The sequence below is a fragment of the Thamnophis elegans genome, chromosome 13 (assembly GCF_009769535.1).
Source record: "Thamnophis elegans isolate rThaEle1 chromosome 13, rThaEle1.pri, whole genome shotgun sequence".
Lineage (NCBI taxonomy): Eukaryota > Metazoa > Chordata > Lepidosauria > Squamata > Colubridae > Thamnophis > Thamnophis elegans.
Genome location: NC_045553.1, coordinates 13569908 through 13594973, shown reverse-complemented (window position 1 = coordinate 13594973; position 25066 = coordinate 13569908). Strand labels below are relative to the sequence as shown.

The following is a 25066-nucleotide window of genomic DNA, read 5'->3' as shown; positions in this document are numbered from 1 at the left end:
TTTCCAACCCCTCCATCACTGGTGGAAAGGCACAATCCAATTCATTTGCATAAGCTTGGAACAATATTAAAAAAAAATACTTCAGAGGGAAACAGTTATGGAGCTGCAATTGGATATCCTTAATTATAGGGTGGCATAGTATTGTTCCTGATCTCAAGGACATAACAGAGGTGCTTGGAGGCAGAAATGACAAGTGCAAGCAACCAGTTCCACATGTAAAAGGTTTGGGTTAACTACTTTATTCTATACTAGCTGATAACCTGGTGTTGCCCAGGTATTTATTTATAGGGGGGAAATTTCCGGACCCAACGTAATTTCGAAGAAGAAGAAGAAGAAGAAGAAGAAGAAGAAGAAGAAGAGGAGGAGGAGGAGGAGGAGGAGGAGGAGGAGGAGGAGGAGGAGGAGGAGGAGGAGGAAGATAGAAGATTGCCTATAGTACAAGAATCTCCTTCAGGCTGCTCCCCTTGGGAATAAACAGAGAAAGTTCCATGAAACCTGGGTAGGGTTCAGTCTTAGGCCACTTGGGACTGCACAAAGACTCAAGGCTCATAGCCTGCTTGATCCCTTCTCCTTGCCCAGTTGGGAGTTTCCCAAGAACATGCAGCTATGGACAATGACCAAGGAAAATCAATTCGTTTATGGTATTTCCTTCAGAAGTGCATCCATTGCCTTCCGGCGGTCAACTCTGCTGATTGATTTGTCGTGTAGATTTGTTGTGTAGAGTATAGATCAGTTCATGTGCAAGGAAGTAGGACTTTTGAAGTCTTTAATGCACAGTTGGCACCTTGCTGCTGGTTGATTTCCATAAGATATAGGATTTTAATTATAGCAGACAGGTCATTGTTGTTTAATGTCCTCCCCCCCTTCTTCTCCTCCTCCTCCTCCTCATCTGTTTCCTCCCCCCCTCCTCCTCCCCCCCTCCTCCTATTCCTCCTCCTCCATGATTTACTAGAAAGGGTGAGGTGGAAATCAAGTAAATGGGATAAAAATAAAGATCCAAGAACAGAGTGGCCATGCCTGGACATTCTCCAGTAAGGGAAATGCCCTGGACAGATAGCAAAATAGATTCTTCAAAGAGTGAATGGTGCAAATTGATTTAATGTCTGCCTGTGACAAACAGTTGCCTTGATTTATCTGTTCCATGGAGTTTCTGGTCCTTTTTTATACCCTCTTCTTCATACTCCAAATACTTGACATGCCCTTTGATCTTGCAGTCCTCTCTGTTTCTCTGCCTCCCAGCTAATTCTTAGAAAGAACATGAGACGAGCTGGAGGGATGCTTGTGATAAAAAAAAAAAATCAGGGTATGTCTGTCGGTGACCTTACAGAAACTGTGTCTCAGTGGAGGCTGGCCACGCCAGAAAGTGAAGATGATCTTTAAATATATAATAATGATCTTTTATCTTTGGAGGCCAGTTTGATGGGTTGACTGATCTTGGTGGAAGTAACAGATGTTTCGAAAAGAACCATGACAACCTCAAAAGAGTAGAGCGTTTTTCAACATCTGATTTGAATTCTCCCCTGGTGCATCTGTTTCGGATTTTATCCCAGGCTAGACAGGACCTGACACGATGCAAAACAGGATTGGATTGATCAGGAACTCCTCCTCCCACAGTTCTGTAGCTCCAGTCTGATGACTCTTTCAAAGAGGGGAATTTTGAGGATAAAATGTCCAAATTTGTGGCCATTCCTTTGAGATGGTTGTTCCTGCTAGACCTCATTGCCTCAAAGAAGGGGAAAAAATGATAATGTTGGCTGAGAATGTAGTGGAAGAATTAATTTATATTCCAAAGACTCTTGATTTTGTGGTCCAAAAGCTCTTGAGATGTCCCAAAAGTGCTTTTCCAAACTAGCAATAGCACTGAGACTTATATACCGCTTCTCTGTGCTTTTACAGCCCTCTCTAAGTGGTTTACAGAGTCAGCCTCTTGCCCCCAACAATCTGGGTCTTCATTTTACCCACTTCAGAAGGACAGAAGGCTGAGTCAACCTTGAGCCTGGTGAGATCTGAACTGCCGAACTGCAGCTAGCAGCCAGCTGAAGTAGCTTGCAGTACTGCACTCTAACCAGTTGCCACCTCAGCTATTTATGATGGAAACTGGGAGGAAACCCAGTTGCCTTTTGAAAAAGCATCTTTGGAACAACCATGACCTGGATGATTGAGAATCTCCAGGAGAATCTTTAGGAGGAATGATTTGAGAGGAGACAAGGATTTTCCCTACCCGGTTAGTACCTGTGGTGGCGCAGGGGTTAGAATGCAGTATTGCAGGCAAACTCTGCCCACTGCTAGGAGTTTGATCCTGACTACTTAGAGAGGGCTGTAAAGCACTGTAAAGCGGTATATAAGTAAGTATTATTGCTATTACTATTGTCCTTCCTTCCTTCCTTCCTTCCTTCCACCCACCTACCCACCCACCCATCCATCCATCCATGGTGCACAGTGGTTAGAATGCAGTATTGCAGGCAAACTCTGCCCACTGCTAGGAGTTTGATCCTGACTACTTAGAGAGGGCTGTAAAGCACTGTAAAGCGGTATATAAGTAAGTATTATTGCTATTACTATTGTCCTTCCTTCCTTCCTTCCTTCCTTCCTTCCTTCAACCCACCCACCCACCCACCCATCCATCCATGGTGCACAGTGGTTAGAATGCAGTATTGCAGGCAAACTCTGCCCGCTGCTGGGAGTTTGATCCTGACTGCTTAGAGTGGGCTGTAAAGTACTGTAAAGTGGTATACAAGTAAGTGTTACTGCTATTACTTTTGCCCTTCCTTCCTCCCTCCCTCCCTTTCTTCCTCCCTTCCTCCCTTTCATCCATTGGTGCACAATGATTAGAATGCAGGATTGCAGGCTGACTCTGCCCACTGCCAGCAGTTCGATCCTGAACAGCTCAAGGTGGACTCAGCCTTCCATCCTTCCGAGGTGGGTAAAATGAGGACCCACATTGTTGGAGGCAATAGGCTGACTCTGTAAACCGCTTAGAGAGGGCTGCAAAGCACTGTGAAGCGGTATATAAGTCTAAGGGTTATTGCTATTATTCAAGAGATTGTGAGACTGCTGGGCTTCAACACATGTGTTGTGTCATTGCATGATGCCCCACAGCTCTATTTCTCTACCGAAACATGTCTGCCTTTTTTTTTACTATGATGTGACTGAGATGGAAATGGAGATGGAACAAAGATGGACAGAGATGGGGAGAGACAATAATTTACGTGTCAATTAGATTTTCTTTTCATTGGCAGGCTCTTACCCTGCTCCATGTTTTCTTGTCTCGTGCAGTTATTATGTTTTGTTTTCTATAAATTGCATTTTTTCAGGATTTTAATAGCACTTTGCTCATTTGGAAGGAAATGAATTCTACCCTCGCGTTCCTCGGTATGAATTATATATGAAGATGCATCACCTTAAATAACCATTTGGAAATTATGGCTTCTCCTTGCCGTCTTCTCCTCCGTGCCTCATTGGGAATGGGGGTGGGTGGGAGAGAAAGAAAAAGAAGGATGACTTTTTATTGTTTTTCCACCTCATAGCATCCCACTAAGTCTCATTCTCGCAGGAAGGCAGATGGCATGGACATGCTTGTAAAGCATGGCCTAGGTAGAATTTTAATGAAGTCGCCATTTTGTTGGAGGGTCGGTGTAAGAAACTTAGCATTTGCAACCCACACCGTGGTTTCTCAACTTTGGCTGCTTGAAGATAGGTGGACTTCCACTCCCAGAATTCCCCAGATAGCCATGAAATGCCAATCTAGACTAGACTCTACATCTCACTTGTGTTTGGTACTTTACAAAGCACTTAGACTTATCTACCACTTCATAGTGGCTTTACAGCCCCCTCTAAACGGTTTACAGAGTCAGACTCTTGCCCCCAATAATTTGGGTCCTCATTTTACCCACCTCGGAAGGATGGAAGGCGGACTCAACCTTGAGCCTAGTTGGATTTTGAACTGCCAAACTGCAGGCAGCCGGCAGGCAGCAGATGCCTGCAGTACTGCACTCTAACCACTGCGCCACCACGGCTCATTTCACATGGTAAAATCCCAGGGCTAAAATAGGTATCCGCAGCTGAGTTGGGCCAAGCTCCTTGTGGTGAGATGGGTGGCAAATCAATTTAATAAATAAATAAACCCAACTGAACCCCAAGTGATTAAAAAGTAGATTGCAGGTACATATGTATACATTACCGACTACAGATTAACAGAGATGGAAGGGACCGCATAGGTCATCTAATCCAACCTGCCACCCAAGCAGGAGACCCTACACCATTTCGGACAGATGGCAGTCCAGTCTCTTTTTGAAAGCTTCCAGTGAGGAAGCTCCCACAACTTCCGAAGGCAACTTCAGTTCCATTGGTTGATTGTTCCTCTTTATTTCTAGGTTGAATCTCCTTGATCAGTTTCCATCCATTATTATTCCTTGTTTGGCCTTCAGGGGCTTTGGAAAATACCTTGACCCCCTCCTCTCTGTGGCAGCCCCTCAAATATTGGAAGACTGCTCTCCTGTCTCCCCTGGTCCTTCTCTTCACTAGACTATCCATGCCCAGTTCCTGCAACCGTTCATCATAGGTTTTAGTCTCCAGTCCCCTAAGAGAGCCAAGGTGGTGCAGTGGTTAAATGCAGCACTGCAGGCTACTTCAGCTGACTGCAGTTCTGCAGTTCGGCTGTTCAAATCTCACCGGTTCAGGGTTGACTCAGCCTTCCATCCTTCTGAGGTGGGTAAAATGAGGACCCGGATTGTTGTTGGGGGCAATATGCTGACTCTGTAAACTGCTTAGAGAGGGCTGAAAGCCCTATGAAGCGGTATATAAGTCTAACTGCTATTGCTATCATCCTGGTTGCTCTTCTCTGCACTCTTTCTAGCGTATTAACGTCTTTTTTTATATCATGGTGACCAAAACTGAATGCAGTACTCTAGGTGTGATCTTACTAAGTATTAAATTAGTTGTTAAGGCTTCCCCCAGCATCATCTTAGGAGTCATTGTTTGGTTGAAGCAGTGGTGGGTTTCAAATTTTTTTAGAACCTCTTCTGTAGGTGTGGCCTGCTTTGTGGGAGTGGCTTGCCGGCCATGTGACTGGATGGGAGTGGCTTGCTGGCCATGTGACTGAGTGGGAGTGGCTTGCCAGCCATGTGACTGGGTGGTCGTGACCAACTTGTAAAATATGGTGAAACTCACTTAACAATGCTCTTGCTTAGCAACCAAAATGTTGGCTCAGAAACTCTGGCATTGAAATGTGCAAGTCTTAAAGCTGTCAAGTTACAAGACCCTTGCACCCTTAACCCTTTAAGAAAAAAACCCAGGGGTGTTCAAATTTGACAGCTTTAAGACTTGTGGACCTCAACTCCCAGAATTCCTCCTCTGGCTCTTCATCTTGATGATATGCGGATGGGCAGGGGGAGGTTCTAAATGGCACTGTAGATTTGTGGAACCTCTTCTATAGAAGAGGTTAGAACTGGCAGGAACCCACCCCTGGGTTGAAGGTGTGATGGATTATCTGTTCTGGTTCCTTTTATTCAGCTCTGCTCTTTGGAACGTTCTCAAAAGAAGAAGTTATAATCATTTCGACCACTTCAAACAGCAGGATAAATCTCTCCTAGAAGTTTGAAAAAGCTTGGGGAAAGTAGCTCTGATGTCCATGAAGTGCTTCACAGCAGCATCTCTTGTTTTGTTTTTTTAAATTAAATGTTATTGATTTTTTAAAAATTAATTACATTTCTTAATGTTTAATAAACATTGTGTGGTCTGGGTGTTTAATTTGTTTAACAATTCTGATTATCATATTTTGGGGAGCATAAGACACACCTTTCCTCCCCCCAAAAAGAGGGTAAAAATCTGTGTGCGTCTTATGCACTGAGTACGGCATTTTTGTCCTCCCGAAACACCGCCCCTTCACAAAAATTTATGTGCAGAGGGTTTGGGAGGCCTGCAAAGTGCTCCTGGGGGCTGGGGAGGGCAAAAAAAAGTGAAAAATGGGTCATTTTTTGCTTGTTTTTGCCCCCTGCAGCCCCCAGGAGCACTATGCAGGCCTCTCAAATTCTTTGCATGCCCCACTTTTCACAAAAAAATGAGCCATGCAGAGGGCTTGGTAGGCCTGCAGAATGCAAAACCTTTAAAAAAAATCACCTCTTCGCAATCTTGGTGCATCTTATACTCTGAGAAATACAGTACATTCTTAATCTCCACCCCTTTTTTCCAACCAGGGATAAAATAAAGTCCATGTTTGCTAGTATTCTGTATTTTCTTTGTGTTTCATTTTCAATGTCAATCTATCCAGGGGTGGGCTTCAAAAATTTTAGCAAGGGATTCTGCCCAGTTGATGGGTGGGTGTGGCCATGGTGGGCATGGCCTAGTCAGCCTCCTGCACCATGGAGGGCATTTTTGCCCTCCCCGGGCTCCAGAGGCTTTACTTGAGCCTCCAGCAGAGTGAAAATGGCCTCCCCAGGCTCTGGACGCCTTCCCAAACTTCCGATAGACCCATTTTTCACCTTCATCAAGCCTCCATGTGTGCCCTGCACTTACCTGCATCCAAAATGGGCTGTGTGGGGACTCCTGGGAAGAGAGGGGTGGGCGGGGCCAGCCAGAAGTGGAATTTGGTGGTTCTCCAAACTGCACAAAATCTTAGCTAGAGGTTCTCCCAAACCCCTGCAAACCCCCAGCAGCCCACCTCAAATCTATCCATTTCTGCACTCTCTGTTACCTGCTTAATTGTCTCTTCATCTCGCGGTGTTTCTTCATTTTTCCAATATTGTGCAAATATAATCATCACTGCTGATATGACATGTAATGTTAAATACATACTTTTCTTATCTAATTTTTCTGATATTATACCTAATAAAAACAATTCAGGCTTAAAATCTATATGTTTCCCTATCATCTTTCCTAACCACCTGTGTATCTTTGCCAAAATTCCTTTTTTGCTTTAACACAAGTCCACCACATATGATGAAATGTGCCCATTTTTTGGTTACATTTCCAACATTTGCTAGACACATTTTTAGGCGTTATAGCTAACCTTGTTGTTGTTGTTAGTTGCAAAGTCGTGTCCGACCCATTGTGACCCCATGCTCCTCCAGGCCTTCCTGTCCTCTACCATCCTCTGGAGTCCATTGAAGCTCACTCTGACTGCTTCAGTGACTCCATCCAGCCCCCTCGTTCTCTGCTGTCCCCTTCTTCTTTTTCCCTCCATCGTTCCCAGCATGAGGCTCTTCTCCAGTGAGTCCTTCTTCCTTCTCATTAGGTGGCCAAAGTACTTGAGTTTCCTCTTCAGGGTCTGGCCTTCTAAAGAGCAATAAAGGTTGGTCTCCTTTACTGACAGGTTGGATTGCCTTGCAGTCCAAGGGACTTGCTAGCCTAGCAGGTGGTAAATGCCATCTATAAAACATTTTATATACATTTTCTTTCTAAGAGGTTGCCATCATTGATTTGTAATTCATAGCAGCTCCTCTTGCTGAGGTGAAAAGACAATGTGATAGGTCTCAGCTTTGCATCCATATGTATCTCTGAATAAATTATTACTATTTGGCTCCTAACAAACTAAATGTTTAATTCTGGTTTTTCCCCTTTTTTTCTATAATAGTGGCCATGGGACGTGTTGCCTTGGACAATATCCAGAAATTTTCATCTTTATCAGCGTATCTACCTGTAAAGTATCAGATCTCTGGCACGGAGTCTTCATTTTTCCTTAGAGAAGCCAACCATGAATTCATGAAAAACTCAAGTTTGCAATCTCGTGTGGAAACCTTCTTTACGTACAAAAGTAAGAAGAGGCCCATCGTCAGTGTTAGCTATGGACCCTTCTTGGTGGAACATGATGTCCCTCAGGATCTGCTGTGGACGTCCAGCACTTTTGGGCCCACCAACAAGTTTACATTCAACTGGAAGCTAAAAACCTACATCATGAGTGAAAAAATCTACTTGACAAAGCCCAAAGTCCAGATACTTTTCTACATTGTGGGGAGAGATTGGGATGATTACAGCATGTCTGAACAGCTTCCTTGCATGCACGTTTTTGCCTTCTGGGAAACTTTGGGAGTCCGGGGTAGCTGCAGACTGAAAGGAGACCTGGGATTATGCGTGGCTAGTCTAGAGCTTCAGCCAACCTGGTTTAACCCACCCACAGTTGTCACTGGTCGTAAGAAAATGGCCGATCGGTCTGATGGGATCTCGGTAGAGCTTTATTACGCGATCCACCCTGGAGGTGAAAATGGGGAGTGTAGCACTGAAGACCTACGGAAGGGTAATGCAATCCGTCCAGGAAAAGAAGGGGCAGGGGAAAGGATGTCCCACTTACAACGCGTTGGGTCGATCAGTCTCCACCAGGCACCGGAGAGTTCTCAGCTGACTGAGTTGTGGTTGGACAGCAACATAGTCATCCAGCTGCCGTTGAAGCCCGTCAAACAGGGAGAAGTTGTGACCGCTTCCGTGACAGTTACCAACAATATCACGGTGGATCAATTTATTCTCAGGTAGGTAATGCTTTCTTGATCCGTTGACTTGTGTTCTCTTATTGTCTCATCCCCTCTTTTGTATGGGATCATCATTTTCTTCTTCCTCCTCCTCCTCCTCTTCTTCTCCCCCTCCTCCTCCTTCTTCTCCTTCTTCTTTTCCTTCACCTCTTCCTCCTCCTCCTCCTTTTCCTCCTGATTATCCTTTCCTTCTAGTGCTACTAAATCTCTTTGAAAGTTTCTAGACGTTTGGGAGTTTAAAAGAGTTTCTTCTTTTAAAACTCTGTTTCTCTTGACAGAAAATTGCTTGGTAGTCAGGGTTCTAAACGCTATAACAGGGTGTCAAACTCGATTTCATTGCGGGCTGCAACAGGGTTGTGTTTGACCTCGGGGAGCCGGAGAGGTTGTGGCCAGGTGGGCGTGGCCAACTTGATGTCCCTCATGTCGGGGGCACCTGTGGTGGCCCCAGCACTTTCTGCCAGCGAAAATGAGCTCCTTTTTCAGCTGTGACGGCCTCCTGCAACCCTCTGCCAGCAAAAACAGAGCATGCGTGAGGCTCTCCCAAGCTCCGTTTTTGCTGGCAGAGGCACTGTGGGCCGATCCTTCTCTGTTTCCATGGTGGATCTGACCCCCGGGGCCTTGAGTTTGACACCCCTGCTCTGTAACACGGAGGACACTGGGTTGGGAAGGCTTAACTTTGAGACTCGCAGGTTTGAATCTGCAAAGATCTTGACAGGGTTCAAGCATCGTTGGGCAAGTTGACACAATATGAGTTTCCAACTACTTCTTTTCCAGTGTGCATCCAACTTTCCTTTGGAAATGCAGTGAAACGGCTGGCATCTCTCTTTTTATTTATAGCTAATGCTAAAGCTACATTATGGGATATTTGCTTTACATTTCTCCTTTTCAAACATGATTCATATCATGGCCATATGGTCATTTATTACACAGAGATCTCCTATATCTGGGTCGTGATTACCCGAGCTGGAAAAAATGGATGGAAATCTTCTTACATTGCGCAAAGTCATCATTATTCAAAATTTGCTATTCAGCATAAAAGAAAAGCATTGTGAAACACTGAAGCTTAGCTAGAATTGTTGGATGTAATTGCCAAAATACCACTTTGGACTTGAAGGAACGCAATGGCTCAGTGGCTAAGCTTGTTGATCAGAAGGTCAGCAGTTTGGCAGTTCAAATCCCTAGCGCCACGTAAGAGAGTGAGAATGTATATTTGTGGATGTGTGTATGAGAAATAAAAATAAAAACTTTTTTAAAAGAGAACTCTCTCAGCGCTTCAGGCTAGTCTATGCATAGTATTTGTGTGGTGCCAGGTTGTGTGTGGCTTTTTAGTTGTTGATTGGAGTGTTGATGGCTGGCTAAAGCCATTGGCTGTCGTTTCCTTGTGTTACCAAGTCCAGGTCCTGAGTATTGGATAAGCTAGTGGTAAATCAGCATTCCTGTTGACTGACCAAGGGCTCATTTCCCAGGCTTCAATCATTTTCCTGGCTATTTTTGCACATGCTCGGCCAACAATCTTAGTAGCTGGAAAATTGAATATCTGTCCTTGGATCATTGCAATGAGTTAGATCTTGTTGTCTGACCACTCACGTGTTCTTGCAATCTGGTTGTTAGCTTCCTTTCCTGTCTAAATCGTCACAGAGGCAATCCATCCAGGCGATCTGGTTGCTTACATTAGAACTACCTCAGCGGTGAAATTCAGCAGGTTCTGACAGGTTCTGGAGAACCGGTAGTGGAAATTTTGAGTAGTTCGGAGAACTGGCAAATACCACCTCTGGCTGGCCCCAGAGTGGGGAGGGAATGGAGATTTTGCAGTATCCTTCCCCAGGAGTGGGGAGGGAATGGAGATTTTGCAGTATCCTTCCCCTGGAGTGGGGAGGGAATGGAGATTTTACAGTATCCTTCCCCTAGATTGGGGAGGGAATGGGGATTTTGCAGTATCCTTCCCCCAGGAGTGGGGAGGGAATGGAGATTTTGCAGCATCCTTCCCCTGCCACGCCCACCAAGCTATGCCCACAGAACCGATAGTAAAAAAAAAAAGTATTTCACCAATGAACTATCTCCCACCCTCAAGTGACCTTTCATTGACTGTCCCAACATGTACAGAGAAGACAAGCACACCATGTTTTGTTTTGAATGAGATTACAAAGAGCAAAGATCTTCTTGTGTGTCCAAAGCATCAATATTCCAAATGCATCTATTAACCTGATGCATAAACTAGCCAGCAGAGTAGGTTTTAGGGATCCCTTGTTAGGCTAAACTCACAAAATAAAAAGGAGGGATGAAGTTATTCTTCCCATTAGTAATCTACAGGTGTTCCTTCAATTGTTTCCAGGCAAAGAGGTCTTCTCCTTCTGCAGCACCCTTGCTTTGAGAGGGCATCCTTTGAAAAGGTTCATGCTTTGTTGAAGTGGACAATTGAATTACCCATCAGGAGCTGGCAAGTTATCCAAGACAATGGATAATTAGCCAGGATATTAAATCATCAGATTGTCAGGGTGAGAGAGGCTAAATGTGGCTAGCAAAGCTATTAGGCAGATCGAGGCAGGGATGCTAATGAGTATTGACGGAGCAGCTGGATTTGAGGGAAGAGCATGACGCTCAAAATGTCAAGGCTGAACAAGATGAAACATGTTCCCGGAGACGGCAGCCAATGAATTAGCGGTCTGGGATTCCATAATAACCTACTGCCATCTTGTTTCAAGGGGTCAGCTTTTATCCTATCACCCTTGAGACGTCACACTGCACAAAAATTTTCAGGTAACCGATCTGAATCTGAATATATAAATATTGGTAGCTCAAGGTTGAAATGTGGGGTCTGTGATTCTCTCTGAGCTTCGTTTTTTTCTTGCAGACATTCCATTACCCAACTATGTAACCTAATCAGAACTAGAAGGGAGAGGGGTTTGTGGAGAGGAGGAGAAGTGGTCCTTGGTGCTCTTTGAGCTTGATTCTTTGCTGGCAGATGTTTCATTACCTGATTAGGTAACAGCATCATTAGAATGAAGGAGGGTTGTGGAGACAAGGAGGAGGAGGAGGATGACGACTGTGGGTTTTTTTATGCTTGTTAGGTAAGCTCCCCATTGGGAGAGCGAGTACGTTCAGAGAAGCGTTGTGAGAGTTGTGTTGGAGAACACACAAACCAGCATACAGAGACACTGCAGTTTAAATAGGCTTTTACTTTTGTGGAAATAGAGGTATCAGAGTCCATCAAAGAGTCCAAGTCATACACGGATAAGACAGTTAGTCATCAATGTTAAGGGATAATCCAAATAACATAGTCCAGTATCATATAATCAGTCCGGTACACAAAGTTTGCTAGCAGTTGCAACTTAGAACTAAGGAGAAATTTCCTGACAGTGGGAACAAGGAATCAGTGGAACAACTTGCCTCCTAAAATTGTGAATGCTCCAACACTGGAAGTTTTTAAGATGCTGGATAACCAGGGACATGCAGTCAGGGGAGGCAGGGGAGGCGGGGCCTCACCAGTGTTATGAGGAAAAGAAAAGAATATTTAAAATAATTAAAAAGGCTAAGATAGTTGCTGCCAGACTCCAGAGTCACAGTGACTCTGAGTCTGCTTAGTGCTAACTGTAGGAGGAGGCGAGAGAACTATGGGCCTCCTTTGCAGAAGGAATTTTTCGCCTTTTAACCCTTGCTCAGAGTTAAGCAAGGGTTAAAAGGCAAAAAAATTCCTTATGCAAAGGAGGCACGTGATTCTCCTGCCTCCTGATCTGGAAGCAGCAAATCGTGCCTTGCCTAATTAAGTTGCTTTTTTATTTAATTTTTTACATTTTCATCATGGCAGGCAGATAAGAGGAGAGTTGAAATCCACAGCTGGAAAAGTTATGTGGATCGGACGGGGGGGGGATTCAAAATTATTGTAATTTAATTTGTAATTTTTTTATTGTGAGGAATTTGTGTGCGTGTGTTTCTTTCTTCACAGCGGTGGGGTCGGAGGAAGCAGGGGGGCAAGGCAGCGGAGCACGGCAGCGGCGGGGACATTCTCGACACTGTGTCCAACAGGCCAGGCGTCTCATGTTTATGTCTGCCATAAACATGAGAAATCTGGCCTGTTGGACACAGCGGTGGCGGGCTGGCACTTGCTTTCTTTTGCCAGGCCCCTCGCACCCGCGTCCAGCCCGCTGGAGCTTGCCACACCAGGGGAGGAATGGGCTGGGTCGGTTGGCTGGCTGGGGAGGGGGGAAATCATGGCTGCTCAGACCCCGGCGGCAGGGCTTTAAAGTCCCGGCGCCACGTCTGCCATAGAGTGGGACACAGCGCTGGGACTTTAAAGCCCTGCCATGTCCGCCATAGAGTGGGACCGGGACCTGCTCTATGGTGGATGCGGCGGCGGGGCTTCGGCGGGGCTTTCGCGCTTGCCTCACCAGCCATGAAGCTCACCACATGTCACTGTGGATAACTATTTGTCTGAAGTGGTGTAGGGTTTCCTGCCTAAGCAGGAAGACCTCCAAAGTCCCTTCCAACTCTGTTATTCTATTCTATTTTATTCTAAAGAGGAGAGGGTCAACCTATTTTCCAAACCACCAGAAGGCAAGGCAAGAAACAATGGATGGAAACTCAATAAGGAGAGAAGCAACCTGGAACTAAGGAGAAATTTCCTGACAGTGAGAACCATTTATCAGTAGAATGAATTGCCTCCAGAAGTTGTGGATGTGCTTCATCAGAGATGGTTATGTCTAAAAATGTTTGGAATATGTGGAAAAGCACCAGAAAGACAAAAAGCAATGGTGGAAATTAAGCAAGGAGAGAAGCAACCTAGAATAAGGAGAAATTTTCTGATAGTTAGAACAATTAACCAATGGAACAGAAGTTGCCTTCAGAAGTTGTGGGAGCTCCATCACTGGAGGTCTTTAGGAAGGGACTGGACACCTATTTGTCTGAAATGGTCTACTCTAGGGTCTCTTGCTTGAGCAGGCAGTTAGACTAGAAGACTTCCAAGTTCCCTTCCAACTCTGTTTTTCTGTTCTGTTCTGTTCTTAGAGCCAAGGTGGCGCAGTGGTTAAATGCAGCACTGCAGGCTACTGCTAGATCAGCAGGTCAGCGGTTCAAATCTCACCGGCTCAGGGTTGACTCAGCCTTCCATCCTTCCGAGGTGGGTAAAATGAGGACCCAGATTGTTGGGGGCAATATGCTGACTCTCTGTAAACCGCTTAGAGAGGCCTGAAAGGCCTATGAAGCGGTATATAAGTCCACTGCTATTGCTATTCTGTTCAGTTCTGTGGTCTCCTGCAAGTGGTTGGACTAGAAGACTTCCAAGATCCCTTCCAACTCTGTTTTTCTGTTCTGTTCTGTTCTGTTATGTGGTCTTCTACTTGAGCAGGCAGGCAGTTAGAAGACTTTCAAGATCACTTCTAACTCTGTTTTTATGTTCTGTTCTGTTCTGTTCTGTGGACGTTGCATCGTTTGACTGCTGACTGCTCGTTGGAGACCGACACCATTTTTTATTTATTTTCTTTCTTCCGTCCTACGCATCCGATTGTAAACGTTGTACTTCAAAGACCTTCAAATTGCCACTCCGCTGGGGCACAGGGAAAGTTTTCCAAGCAAGGTTTGGCTCGTTTGTTCTGTTTGATAGGAGAATTTGAGAATCCTGATTTCAGAGGTATTGATGTCTCCTCGGGTGAAACAGTAGGCAGAATAGCTTTTATCTCTTTCTCCTCCTCCCCACCTTTCACGGCCACGGTTGAAACACACAAGTCTTCAGAAGGGAAGGACTGAAATGATTCCCCTCCCCAACCCCCAGGTGTGTGTGTATGTGTGTGTGTTTCAGGATGGCTGTTAAAGGCCTCCCAGTTCAAAGTGAAACCTCTGCACACAAGTCATTCTGTTCCGCTCTCAAAACTAAAAAAAAAAAAAAGTCTTGCAACATCCCGGATCTTCGTTATTTCATGTCCTATTTTGATGGGTCTGAGTGAGGAAACGAGGCACAGTTTTATCCCTACCATGGATGAAATGCTTAAAACAAGAGACCAAAAAAAATAATAAATTGTAGTTCAACTTTGCTTGTATGGTTTACTGTGAACCGATAAGGTTCTGTTGGAAGAAATGTCCATCTGGGTTCATTTCCAAGTGTGGAAAAAGACACTGGAGACATGGAGGCTGCTTGGAAAGATGGCTTAATGATGGACAGGATCCCATGGCTTGAGCTTCTGAACAGAAAAGGGGAACACAGGCTTCCAAATGTTGGGTGAAGAAGAAGAAAGAGAGCACGAAGGGCTGAAAGTTCTTGGCTTTATACTCTCTGTTCGGCGCCACCTCTCTGTTTCCTGTTCCTGTGTAAGAAATGTATCCTGATTGGTTGTCAGACTCCCATGGGGCCAAGTTTGAGTTTCCAGATGCCATGTGGTGAGTTTCTCTGGGAGGCTAATCCTTCCTTTATTATGTAAGTACACTAGCTCAGGCTTTAATGGCTCATTGACAAAGGGGGTGGAGGGTGGGCAGGAAGCTGCAGAGAGCTACTCTGTCTTTAATAACATGTTTCTCCCTTTTCACATCCTGGGAAATATAATATTCTGCCTTTTCAATATTTCCTAGGATATTTCATTTTTCTAGGGGATGGGAGGAGTTCTAACTTCCTACAGTTCTGGTGGCTTTTTTCTAGCTGCAACTCAAGCAAATCAAAAGAAATCCTTTACATGAGTCACAAGAATTATTGTATTATTCTGACACACACGTCTTTTCTTTTTTTTCAAAGGTTTTTTTATTTTTTATTACATATTTTAACTTCTTTTATAAACTGATGAAAGAAATGTCCTTCTGGGTTCAGCTCCAAGTGGGGAAAAAGACACTGGAGACATGGAGGCTGCTTGGAAAGATGGTTTATTGTTGGACAGGGCCACATGGCTTAAGCCCTGAACAGAAAAGGTGATCACATGCTTCAATGTTGGTGGAGAAGAAGAGAAGGGCTGAGGGAGGGGCTTGCTAGGCTTTTTATACCCTGTTTAGTCCCACCTCTCTGTTTCCTGTTTCTGTGTAAGAAATGTATTCTGATTGGTTGTCAGACTCTCATGGGGCCATGCAAGGGCTACTCTCTAGGCTGTGTTTTGAATCCAGGTATGGATGACTTCTCAGATGCCATGAGGCCAGTTGAGTAAAGTTCCAACATTATCATGCCTTTACTCCCATCCCCCCTGGGCTGCAGTGGAGAAGTCTTTATTATGTAAAGTGGACTAGCCTGGCCCATTAACAGTGGGGATGGGCAGGAAGCTACAGGCAACTATTCTGTCTTTTAAAACATGTTTCTTTCTCCTCACATCCAGAGAAATATTCTGCCTTTTCAATATTTCCTAGGATATTTCATTTTTCTGGGAGAGGGCTGGATGATAACTTCCCACAAAACAAAAGATTGTCCGGGTTTTTCCCCTTTACATCTTCTGTTACGCATAGTTCATTTTACATCATATTTTCATTTCACATTTCAGTCATCTTATTTTTTCCCCATATTTTCCAGCTTAACTTTGATTTTTTCTTAATATATAAAAAATATCCTGATTGCCTCTCCAAGTTAATCAGATTTAACATATCATTTCCATCTATTCTCTTTTTTACTCTCAATAGCATATATCCTCAAATTCAATTTTATATACATTTCACTTAGTTAATTATCCACAATTAATAGTATTAGTCTATTTCCCTCACATCCTATTAGCTATATACTATTGGCTATATCTACCAAACTTAAGGTGACCAGATTTTCAGATTGGTAAAGAGGGACACCTTTGACCGGGAGGCGGGGAGGGGGTTGATTAAAAATTGTAACTGTTGCCAAACATCAAAATTTTGATCACGTGACCATGAGGATGCTGCAATGGTCACTAAGTGTGAAAATGGTCGCTAAGTGTGAAAAATGGTCATCAGTCACTTTTTTCAATGCCATTGTAACTTTGGTCACTAAGCCTATTATACCACCTTTCTTGCCACAATTCTTAAGTGAATAACTGCAGCTGGTATTTTGTATTTTGGATAGAATCTTTTTTTAAATAGCCTAAGACAATTTAAAAAAAGAATCCACATAGAATAAATTGAAGTAAAACATTTCAAACTATTCTTTCTATGCACAATATATTTCAAAGTATTGTGCATAGAATTTTTAAACATGGTTTCACTTCAATTTATTTTGGCTAAAGAATAGTCTAAGACAATTTAAAAAAAGAATCCACACAGAATTTTAAAAAATCCTATGCACAATAAATAAAATATTATTTTAAAATACATTAAAAAAATAAAAAAAAACCAGCTCACTTACCAGCAGGCTTGTACTCCAAGTGTACCCAGAATGATGTAAATGTTAATACAAAGAACTGAGCAAATTGAAATGGTGAAATTAGTCAGGGAAATATTTTTCAAAGAAACTTTGCCACCATTTTTTCTGACACGAGCAGATCTCCAACCTCCGTGCCCCTCCCCTCCAGAAAATCCAGGAAGTAACACTCACGACCTCTCTAGCCAAGTGTTTCCTGCAGCTCTATGGTACTTGGTCATTTTTTCTTATAAAATGAGGTAAAAGGGGCGCGGGGGGTCCGTTTTGTTGCTTTAATGTTTTAATATCTTCAATGAAGATACTGAGACAGAGAGAGAGGTAGTTAGACAGAGTGTCTTTTGTCTTGCCCCGGTTAAGATTTCTTAAGCAAATCCACAGGGCTTTCAACATGAAGCCAGAAAATAGGGACTTTTTTAAAATGGCCCGGGACACGGGACAAATTGTTATAAAGCGTGATTGTCTCGCTGAAATCGGGACATCTGGTCACCTTAACCAAACTTCATTCTATTCTACTAGTAAGTCCTTTTCCTTTTTTCCTCCTTTCAACCATTTTCTCTTGGTCTCTCAGGAATTTCTCTTGTATTCTCTTCTCTACACCCATTCGCCTGGCTTTTTCTTGTTCTTGTAATTTCTATATTTTACCTTTCTTCTCCTATTTAATTCTCTTGTTTTAGTACCTTTCCCCAATTTTTCCCTCATCTTTCCCCATTAATCTCACTTTTGCTATTTAATTTTCCCTTTTGGGGGGCCACTTCCCCTTGGTCTCCTTTTGGTGTCCGAAATACACTGCTTTTCCAGAGCTCAAAATAGATGGACCCAGGCAGTGGGGGGCTTCCTGGAAGCTCAAGGAAAGCCCCTGGAGCCTGAGGAGGGCAAAAAATGGGCCTCCTGGAAGTTCTGGAAGTCCAGAAGTGAGTCTGTTTCCGGCCTCCAGAGCCCGTGGGAAACAGAAGTTCCAGAAGCCCGTTTCCAGCCTCCGGGGGGCCTCTGGAGCCCAGGAGAAGCAGTTTTTGCCCTCCCGGAGGCTCAAAGAATGCCCTGGAGCCTGAGGAGGGCAAAAAATGGGCCTCCTGGAAGTCCAGAAGCGAGTCTGTTTCCAGCCTCCAGAGCCCGGGGGAAGAAGTTTTTGCCCTTCCGGAGGCTCAAGAAAAGCCTCCGGAGCCTAGGGAGAGCAAAGAATGGGCCTAACAGAAGTTCCAGAAGTCTGGAAACGGGCCTATTTCCAGCTTCCGGAGGGCCTTCAGAGCTCGGGGAAATCAGTTTTCACCCTCCTGGTGGCTCAAGAAAAGCCTCCGGAGCCTGGGGAGGGTGAAAAACTCCCCCCCATGCCATGGTGCAAGAATCCAACTAGGCCATGCCCACCTTGGCCACGCCCACCCAGCAACGGGATAGCGAGCCCGTTGCTGCAATTTTTGAAGCCCACCCCTGGATGTACATGTTGGAAGAAATAAAGTGGGTGGCAACATGTGTGCCTTAATTCGGAAACCAGGGCTAAACCAAACTATTTACATTATAGGCACATAGAAACAAATATGCAGAGATAGTCACTCCCCAGAATGGTAAAAGCTCGCATGGATGGCTGAGGAATTCTAGGAGCTGAAGTCCACATATCTTAAAGTTGCCCACAGTGTTGTGTGGGTGCTCCAACACTGGAGGTTTTTAAGAAGAGATTGCACAACCATTTGTCTGAAATTGAGCAAGGGGGTTGGATCTTGGGGTGTTGCAGAAAATCAAGAGATAGGACTGCAAGATCAAAATAAGCTTTATTTTGGCCAAAAGGTCCAGACAGAGATAAGAATTTCTAACATCTGGACAAAAACCTATAGAAAAGACAGTTTCTTATATATCTTTCTAAGAGCAACGTACACGGAAATGCTTAACTTCACTTCTTATTGGTTACCTTGAGGAAAAAGCCTTATAAGTAGATAGGGTCTTACTTCTCCTTTTGTCTTGGGCCATAGGTACTGACTACGTGTCTCTAAGCAAACTTTAGCTGAACCTTGTGGTTTTGTGAGAACTATTGAACTCTGCGGTTAGGCACTCACTTCCCTTTCTTTTGCAAGCCGCAAACTCTGCCTATGTGGCCTTTTAATAAAGAAGGAAAGGTGCTCCAAGAGGCTGTCCAGCCTGACCCAGTAAGTTCACTCTTAATGTCCAAATCTCACTTTACGTCCTACTTTAGGGGAAAGTCAAGATTCTGCCATTTGTGGCTATATAAGGATTCCAAGCTAGGCCCCTGTTTGACTCCTCCCTACCAGCCTGGCTAGCAGTTTCCCAACAGACCTCCTCCATACATAATAAACAATCAGTTTTCATGCACACGATCATGGTTTCTACCTAGAAGATTTCTGACCACATTTGTGGACACCTCTGCCTGTTCCCCTTCCTAAGCTACTGTGTCTATTTCCAGCCAAGTCTTAGAAAGGATTTGCACATAACTGGGTTTATTAAAGGGCAATGTGCTGCAGTGTAAGGCTTGGCATTGTTCCCACTTCCCTTTGCAACAATGATGCCATTAATCCTAAGTTACCAGGCCTCCCTGTGTTAAGGAAATATTTATGGGGTCTTCAGAGATCATAAAAATGAGCCTGGATAAAAATGTGCTTCGCCAGGCAACACTGGGATAGATTAGGGGACATATGGTTTGCAGGAATTGGATGTTCAAATACGCAGACACACTAATAAACTCTCGCTTTGATGTGTCTTCTTTCGGCCATCCATCACGTTTCTGCAAAGTAGCAGGAGAGGTCAGCCAAACAGCTTTGATGCATTTTTTTTAAAGAAAAAGTTCCATGGAGTTTCCAGTGTGTCAGGAAGGGAACAAAAAGTCAAGTTGTTTAGGGAAGATGGACTTGGCAAGGAAATCATGATGTACTTGGTATACATACCATATTTTTCAGAGTATAAGACGCACCAGAGTATAAGACGCACCAAAGTTTTGAAGAGGCAAATTTTTAAAAAGTAGGTAGGTAGATAGAGGGATAGAGAGGAAGAGAAAGAGAGAGAAATACAATAGGCAAGTAGGGAGAGAGAGAGAGAGAGTAGTTAGGTAGGTAGGTAGGTAGGTAGAGGGATAGAGAGAGAGAAAAAAAATAGAGAGAGAGAGAAATACAGTAGGTAGATAGGGAGAGAGAGAGTGTGTAGGTAGGTAGGTAGGTAGGTAGGTAGGTAGGTAGGTAGGTAGGTAGAGAGAGAGATAGAGAGAGAAAGATAGATAGATAGATAGATAGATAGATAAAGAGAGAGAGAGAGAGAGAGAGAGAGAGAGAGAGAGAGAGAGAGAGAGAGAGAGAGAGAGAGATGCAGTAGATAAGTAAGTGTTTCTGCTGGCACAGCACTTGATCAATGTAATTCTCATCAATCAGTTAAAGAGCTTTCCAGAAGGGGGGAAAAAGTTTTTGCACTCTGCAAACCTCCCCGAAATGGCCCGTTTTTTGTTCATTTCTGCCCTCCCCAGCCCCCAGGAGCTCTCTGAAAGCCTCCATAAGGCTATGCACAGCCATTTTGGTGAAGGGGGCAGGGCTTCAGGAGGCAAAAAATGCTGTATTTGATGTATAAGACGCTCCCAGATTTTCAGCCTCTTTTTTGAGGAAAAAAGGTGTGTCTTATACTCTGAAAAATATGGTAGTGATCAGAGGCAAAGACTCATAGAATCCTAGAGCTGGAAGGGATCTTAGAGGTGTTCTAGTCCAAATCCGTGTCCAGGTCCCAGATTGTGGTTGTTAGTTGCAAAGTCATGTCCAACCCATTGCGATCCCATGGACAATGTTCCTCCAGGCCATCCTGTCCTCTACCATCCCCCCGGAGTCCATTTCAGCTCACACTGAATGCTTTGGTGACTCCATCCAGCCACCTCCTTCTCTGCCGTCCCCTTCTTCTTTTGCCCTCCATCTTCCCAGCATGAGGCTCTTCTCCAGGCAGTCCTTCCTTCTCATTAGGTAGCCAAAGGATTTGAGTTTCACCTTCAGGATCTGCCCTTTGAAAGAGCAGTCAAGGTTGATCTCCTCTAGGACTGACCAGTTGGATGGCCTTGCAGTCCAAGGGACTCGCAGGACTCTTCTCCTGCACCAGAATTCAAAGGCCTCCATTCTTTGGTGCTCAGCCTTCCTTATGGTCCAAAGCCTTGACTAGATTAAGGTGACCAGATTTTCAGATTGGTAAAGAGGAACACCATTGACGGGGGGGTGGGGGCTTGATTAAAATTTTTATATTTTGTCAAAAGGTCACCCCAGGACACTGAAACCAGCATAAATACGAATCTGTTGCCAAACAAAATTTTGATCATGTGACCAAGAGGATGCAACGGTCGCTGTGTGAAAAATGGTCGCAACGGTCGCTAAGTGTGAAAAATGGTCATCAGTCACTTTTTTCAATGCCATTGTAACTTTGGTCACTAAATGTTTTCCCTCTCCTCGAGACACCTCACTTCTTCCTTCATTCCTCTTGCTTATCTACCTTCACCTTATCCGTCTTCTGTTCTTTCCCTCTCTTCCTTCCTTTCTCCTTCCATCCTCTCTTCTTTCCTCACTCACTCCCTTCCTCCTTTTCTCTTCCTTCCTCCTTCCATTCTTTCAGCTTCATTTCTTTTGCCTATCTACCTTCTCTGTCTTTCTGCTCTTTCCATTTCTCTCTTCCTCTTTGCTTCTGTTCCTTCCTCCTTCCCCCTTTCCTATTTGTTCCTTCTTCCTTCCTTCTGCCTATCTACCTTCACCTTCTCTGTCTTTCTGCTCTTTCTTTGTCTTCCCCTTTCCTCACTCCCTCCCTTCTTTCCTTTCTAGTTCCATCTTTTCTTCTTTCCTCTCTTCCTCCCTTTTTCTTTCTTCCTTCCTTCCTCCTTCCTCTTGCCTATTAACTTCATCCTCTTTGTCTTTCTGCTCTTTCCCTCTCTTCCCTCTCTACCCCTTTTCTTCCTACCTCCTTCCCTCTTTTCTCCCTCCCTTCTTCTTTTTCTTCCTTTCTTCTTCCATCTTCCTCCTTATCCTTCCATTCTTTCTCTTTCCATCCATCTTTTCTCCTTCCATCTTCTCCCCCCTCCCTTCTTCTTTTCCTTCACCCCTCCCTCCTTCCTTCCTCGCCTTCCCACTCCTTGCAACTGCAATCGGAACTGCAGACAGGGAAGAAGAAGAGGAGGAAGCGGTGGCCGAGCCGAATCCTTTTGAGAGGGGATGGGCGCGACCTGGGAAGCGTCGGCATGGCCTCCGCCATTGCCAATCGCGCCCATCCCCTCTCAAAAGGATTCGGCTCGGCCACCGCTTCCTCCTCTTCTTCTTCCTCCACCTCCTCCTCCGCCCCGTCCATGGTGGCAGTCACAGGATGGATGGGGCGGCGGCAAGAGAGAGAGAGCGAGCGAGAAAGAGAGGGTTCCGTCCCGTGGGGAGACGCCCACCGAGCTGCGAGTCCCCCCGCCACCGCCGCCTTCTTTCCCTCCGCCTCTTCCAGAGCCCGAGTCCGCGAGGCGTGGTTGCTTCCCACCGCAGCACAGGCACTGCCACTGGCGGCAGAAGCTCTGGGCTGTTGCTCCGAATGGAAGTTCTCTGCGCGAGGTGAAACAGCCGCCACCGCCCCAGGGAAACGGGAAAAATTATGGAAAGGCGTGCCTGTCCCGCCAGATGCTGGACGTCTGGTCACCTTAGACTAGATGCACTTTTGTTGCCAGGGTGATGTCTCTGCTTTTTAGCATGTTGTCTACATTTGCCATAGCTTTCCTCCCCAGGAACAAGTGTCCTTTAATTTCCTGGCTGCCGTCCCCATCTGCAGTGATTTCCTGGAGCCCAGGAAAATAAAACCTGGTACTACCTCTATTTCTTCCCCATCTATTTGCCAGGAATTGAGAGGGCCAGATGCCATGATATTAGTTTTCTTAGTTTCCCAGATAGGAATCCTTATATAGAGTTGGGACGGACCTTGGAGGTTTTCTAGTCCAACCCCCTGCTTAGGCAGGTAACCATATACCATTTCAGACAAATGGTTATCCAATCCGTTCTTAACAACTTCCAGTGATGGAGCACCCACAACTTCTGGAGGCAAGTTGTTCCACTGATTGATTGTTCTCGGTGTCAGGAAATTTCTCCTTAGTTCTAGGTTGCTTCTCTCTTTGATTAGTTTCCACTCATGGCTTCTTGTCCTACCCTCAAGTGCTTTGGGGAATACCTTGATTCCCTCTTCTTTGTGGCAGCCCCTCATATATTGGAACACTGCTATGATGTCACCCCTAGTCCTTTTTTTCATTCGACTAGCCATGCCCAGTTCCTGCAACTGTTTTTCATATGTTTTAGCTGTTCTGACCCAGGCTTCCTTAAAAAGCAAGAAGCAGAGACTTGGTCCCAGCAAAACCCCTTTTATTTACATGACTGTGAACTCCTTTCATTCACAGTCCACAAGGCTTAGCAAACAGTCTTTCAGAGGAATATTTATCCACATGAACCTTATCTCGCTTGGAGAACTGCCAGATAGCTAGTTTCCAAACGCCGGGCAAGGCAACACTTGGCACAGAGTCTCTTATAGTCACAAACAGAACTTTCCACTCTTGAAACAACCGAAGAAATGAATTGTTTCCTGCCAAAGTCCCCTCTCCATTCGCTCCTCTTTTGTTTCCTATGGGAGGGGCCAATCACCTCCAATGTGGCTTTACTCCTAAGTCGACCCTGCTTTCTTAGTTGTTGTTGTCTTCTGGCAGCTCTGTGCATGTGCACACTGGCAACAGGCTCCAACTGTTCCTCTGCCTCACTGCTGCCTAGCTACCGACACAGAGCCCTTGCCTGCAGAGCTGGCAGCATATTCAGACAGTGAGGAGGTTGGGGAGGAACATGGGCCAGTCCTGGAGTCTGGGGAAGGCTCTGATGAGGGCTCTGTGTCAGAGGCAGAGTGGAGAGCAGAGCCGTATGCCAGTTCTCAGCTGCCTTCAGAGTCAGACATCAGTGAGGCAGAAAAACAGCTGGAGTCTGTTTCCAGTGTGCACATGTGCAGAGCTGCCAGACGAAAGGAACAGCTAAAGAACAGGGGTCGACTTGGAAGTAAGGCCACAGGTGGACAATGAATGGCCCCTCCCAGAGGAAATAAAAGAGGAGCGAAAGGGGAGTGGAGTTTGCAGGAGATAATTAGTTCACCTCATTGATTCGTGACTCTCCGAGACTCTTTGCCAAGTTTTGCAGATCTCGGCCTGGCAGTTCTCCAAGCCAGATAAGGTCTGTGACTGTAAATCCTCCTTGAAAGAGTTTGCGGGATGTGAATGAGCAAAATTTGCAGTCAATTAATAAAAGGGGCTTTGTCGGGACCAGGAGTTTGCTTCAGGCTCAAGGGAAGCCTTGGTCAGAACAGTCCTTTCTTCGGGTGCTATGGAGAATAAATATCCTCAAGTTTCATCTTCAGCCAGGTATCCAAAGGGGTGGTTGAGCCTCATCCATGAATATCAAAACAACAGGTGCCTTCAGGACAATTTGGGATATTGGCCAACATTCACTCACTTATTGGAAGCTTGGACAAATGGTTCATTGATAGATTATCTCCTTTGCTTTAAATACGCATCTGCAGAGGTGTACAATTTTTGAATTGAGAGTCAACTTTGACTCTATTATTATTGTACATTCTACAAAAAAGAGGCTTATAAAGTTAGAATTAAAACGTTTATTTCAAATGGAATTAATAGGATTATTCCAGAACTATTCATTATTTTTTTCCCCTCTGTCACAGACAAAGGTTTTCCAGAAACTTCCAATTATGGACTTCTATTTTAGTAGTAGTAGTAATGAGATTAGTTGGGAGTGGTGCGGCAGCCTAGAGGTGGAACTCTAACCCCACAATCAGGATCCTGTGTTCGATCCTAGGTAGAGGCTGATATTTCTGTCTCTGGGCACAATGAGAATATATCTGCTGAACAAACTCCGCATTGGCAACAGGAAGGGCAACTGGCCATTCAAACACGCTGCTAGCTCCATTCAGTTGCCCATACTCCACCCTGCAAGGGATTAGGGGGTCGTTAAAAGAAAACGATGATGATGATGATTAATGAGATTGTTTAAGCCACGTTGACCCATCAAATTTTGAAACAAGCTGTTAGCAACATAAAATTCTTCCCGTCTCTTTTAACCATTGTTTACAATGTTGAACATATGTTTATCCTCCAATACAAAGAGGGATTCCAATCAGTTCCACATCTACCACACGTTGGACTTGCTGGAGAAGACTCCTGCGAGTCCCTTGGACCGCAAGGTGATCCAACCAGTCAGTCCTAGAGATCAACCTTGACTGCTCTTTAGAAGGCCAGATCCTGAAGAGGAAACTCAAGTACTTTGGCCACCTAATGAGAAGGAAGGACTCCCTGGAGAAG

General features: G+C 44.8%; 1 protein-coding gene across 2 annotated transcripts in view; it reads left to right on the top strand.

Annotated features, from left to right (window-relative positions):
• Positions 1–7575: 7575 nt before the first annotated feature.
• Positions 7576–25066, top strand: part of TMEM132C (transmembrane protein 132C) — a 93946-nt gene continuing 76455 nt past the window's right edge. For both annotated transcript variants that reach the window (XM_032229950.1, XM_032229949.1), the window contains exon 1: positions 7576–8459. In XM_032229950.1, coding sequence (XP_032085841.1) covers positions 7576–8459 — 884 coding nt within the window. The remainder of the gene's footprint in view (positions 8460–25066) is intronic.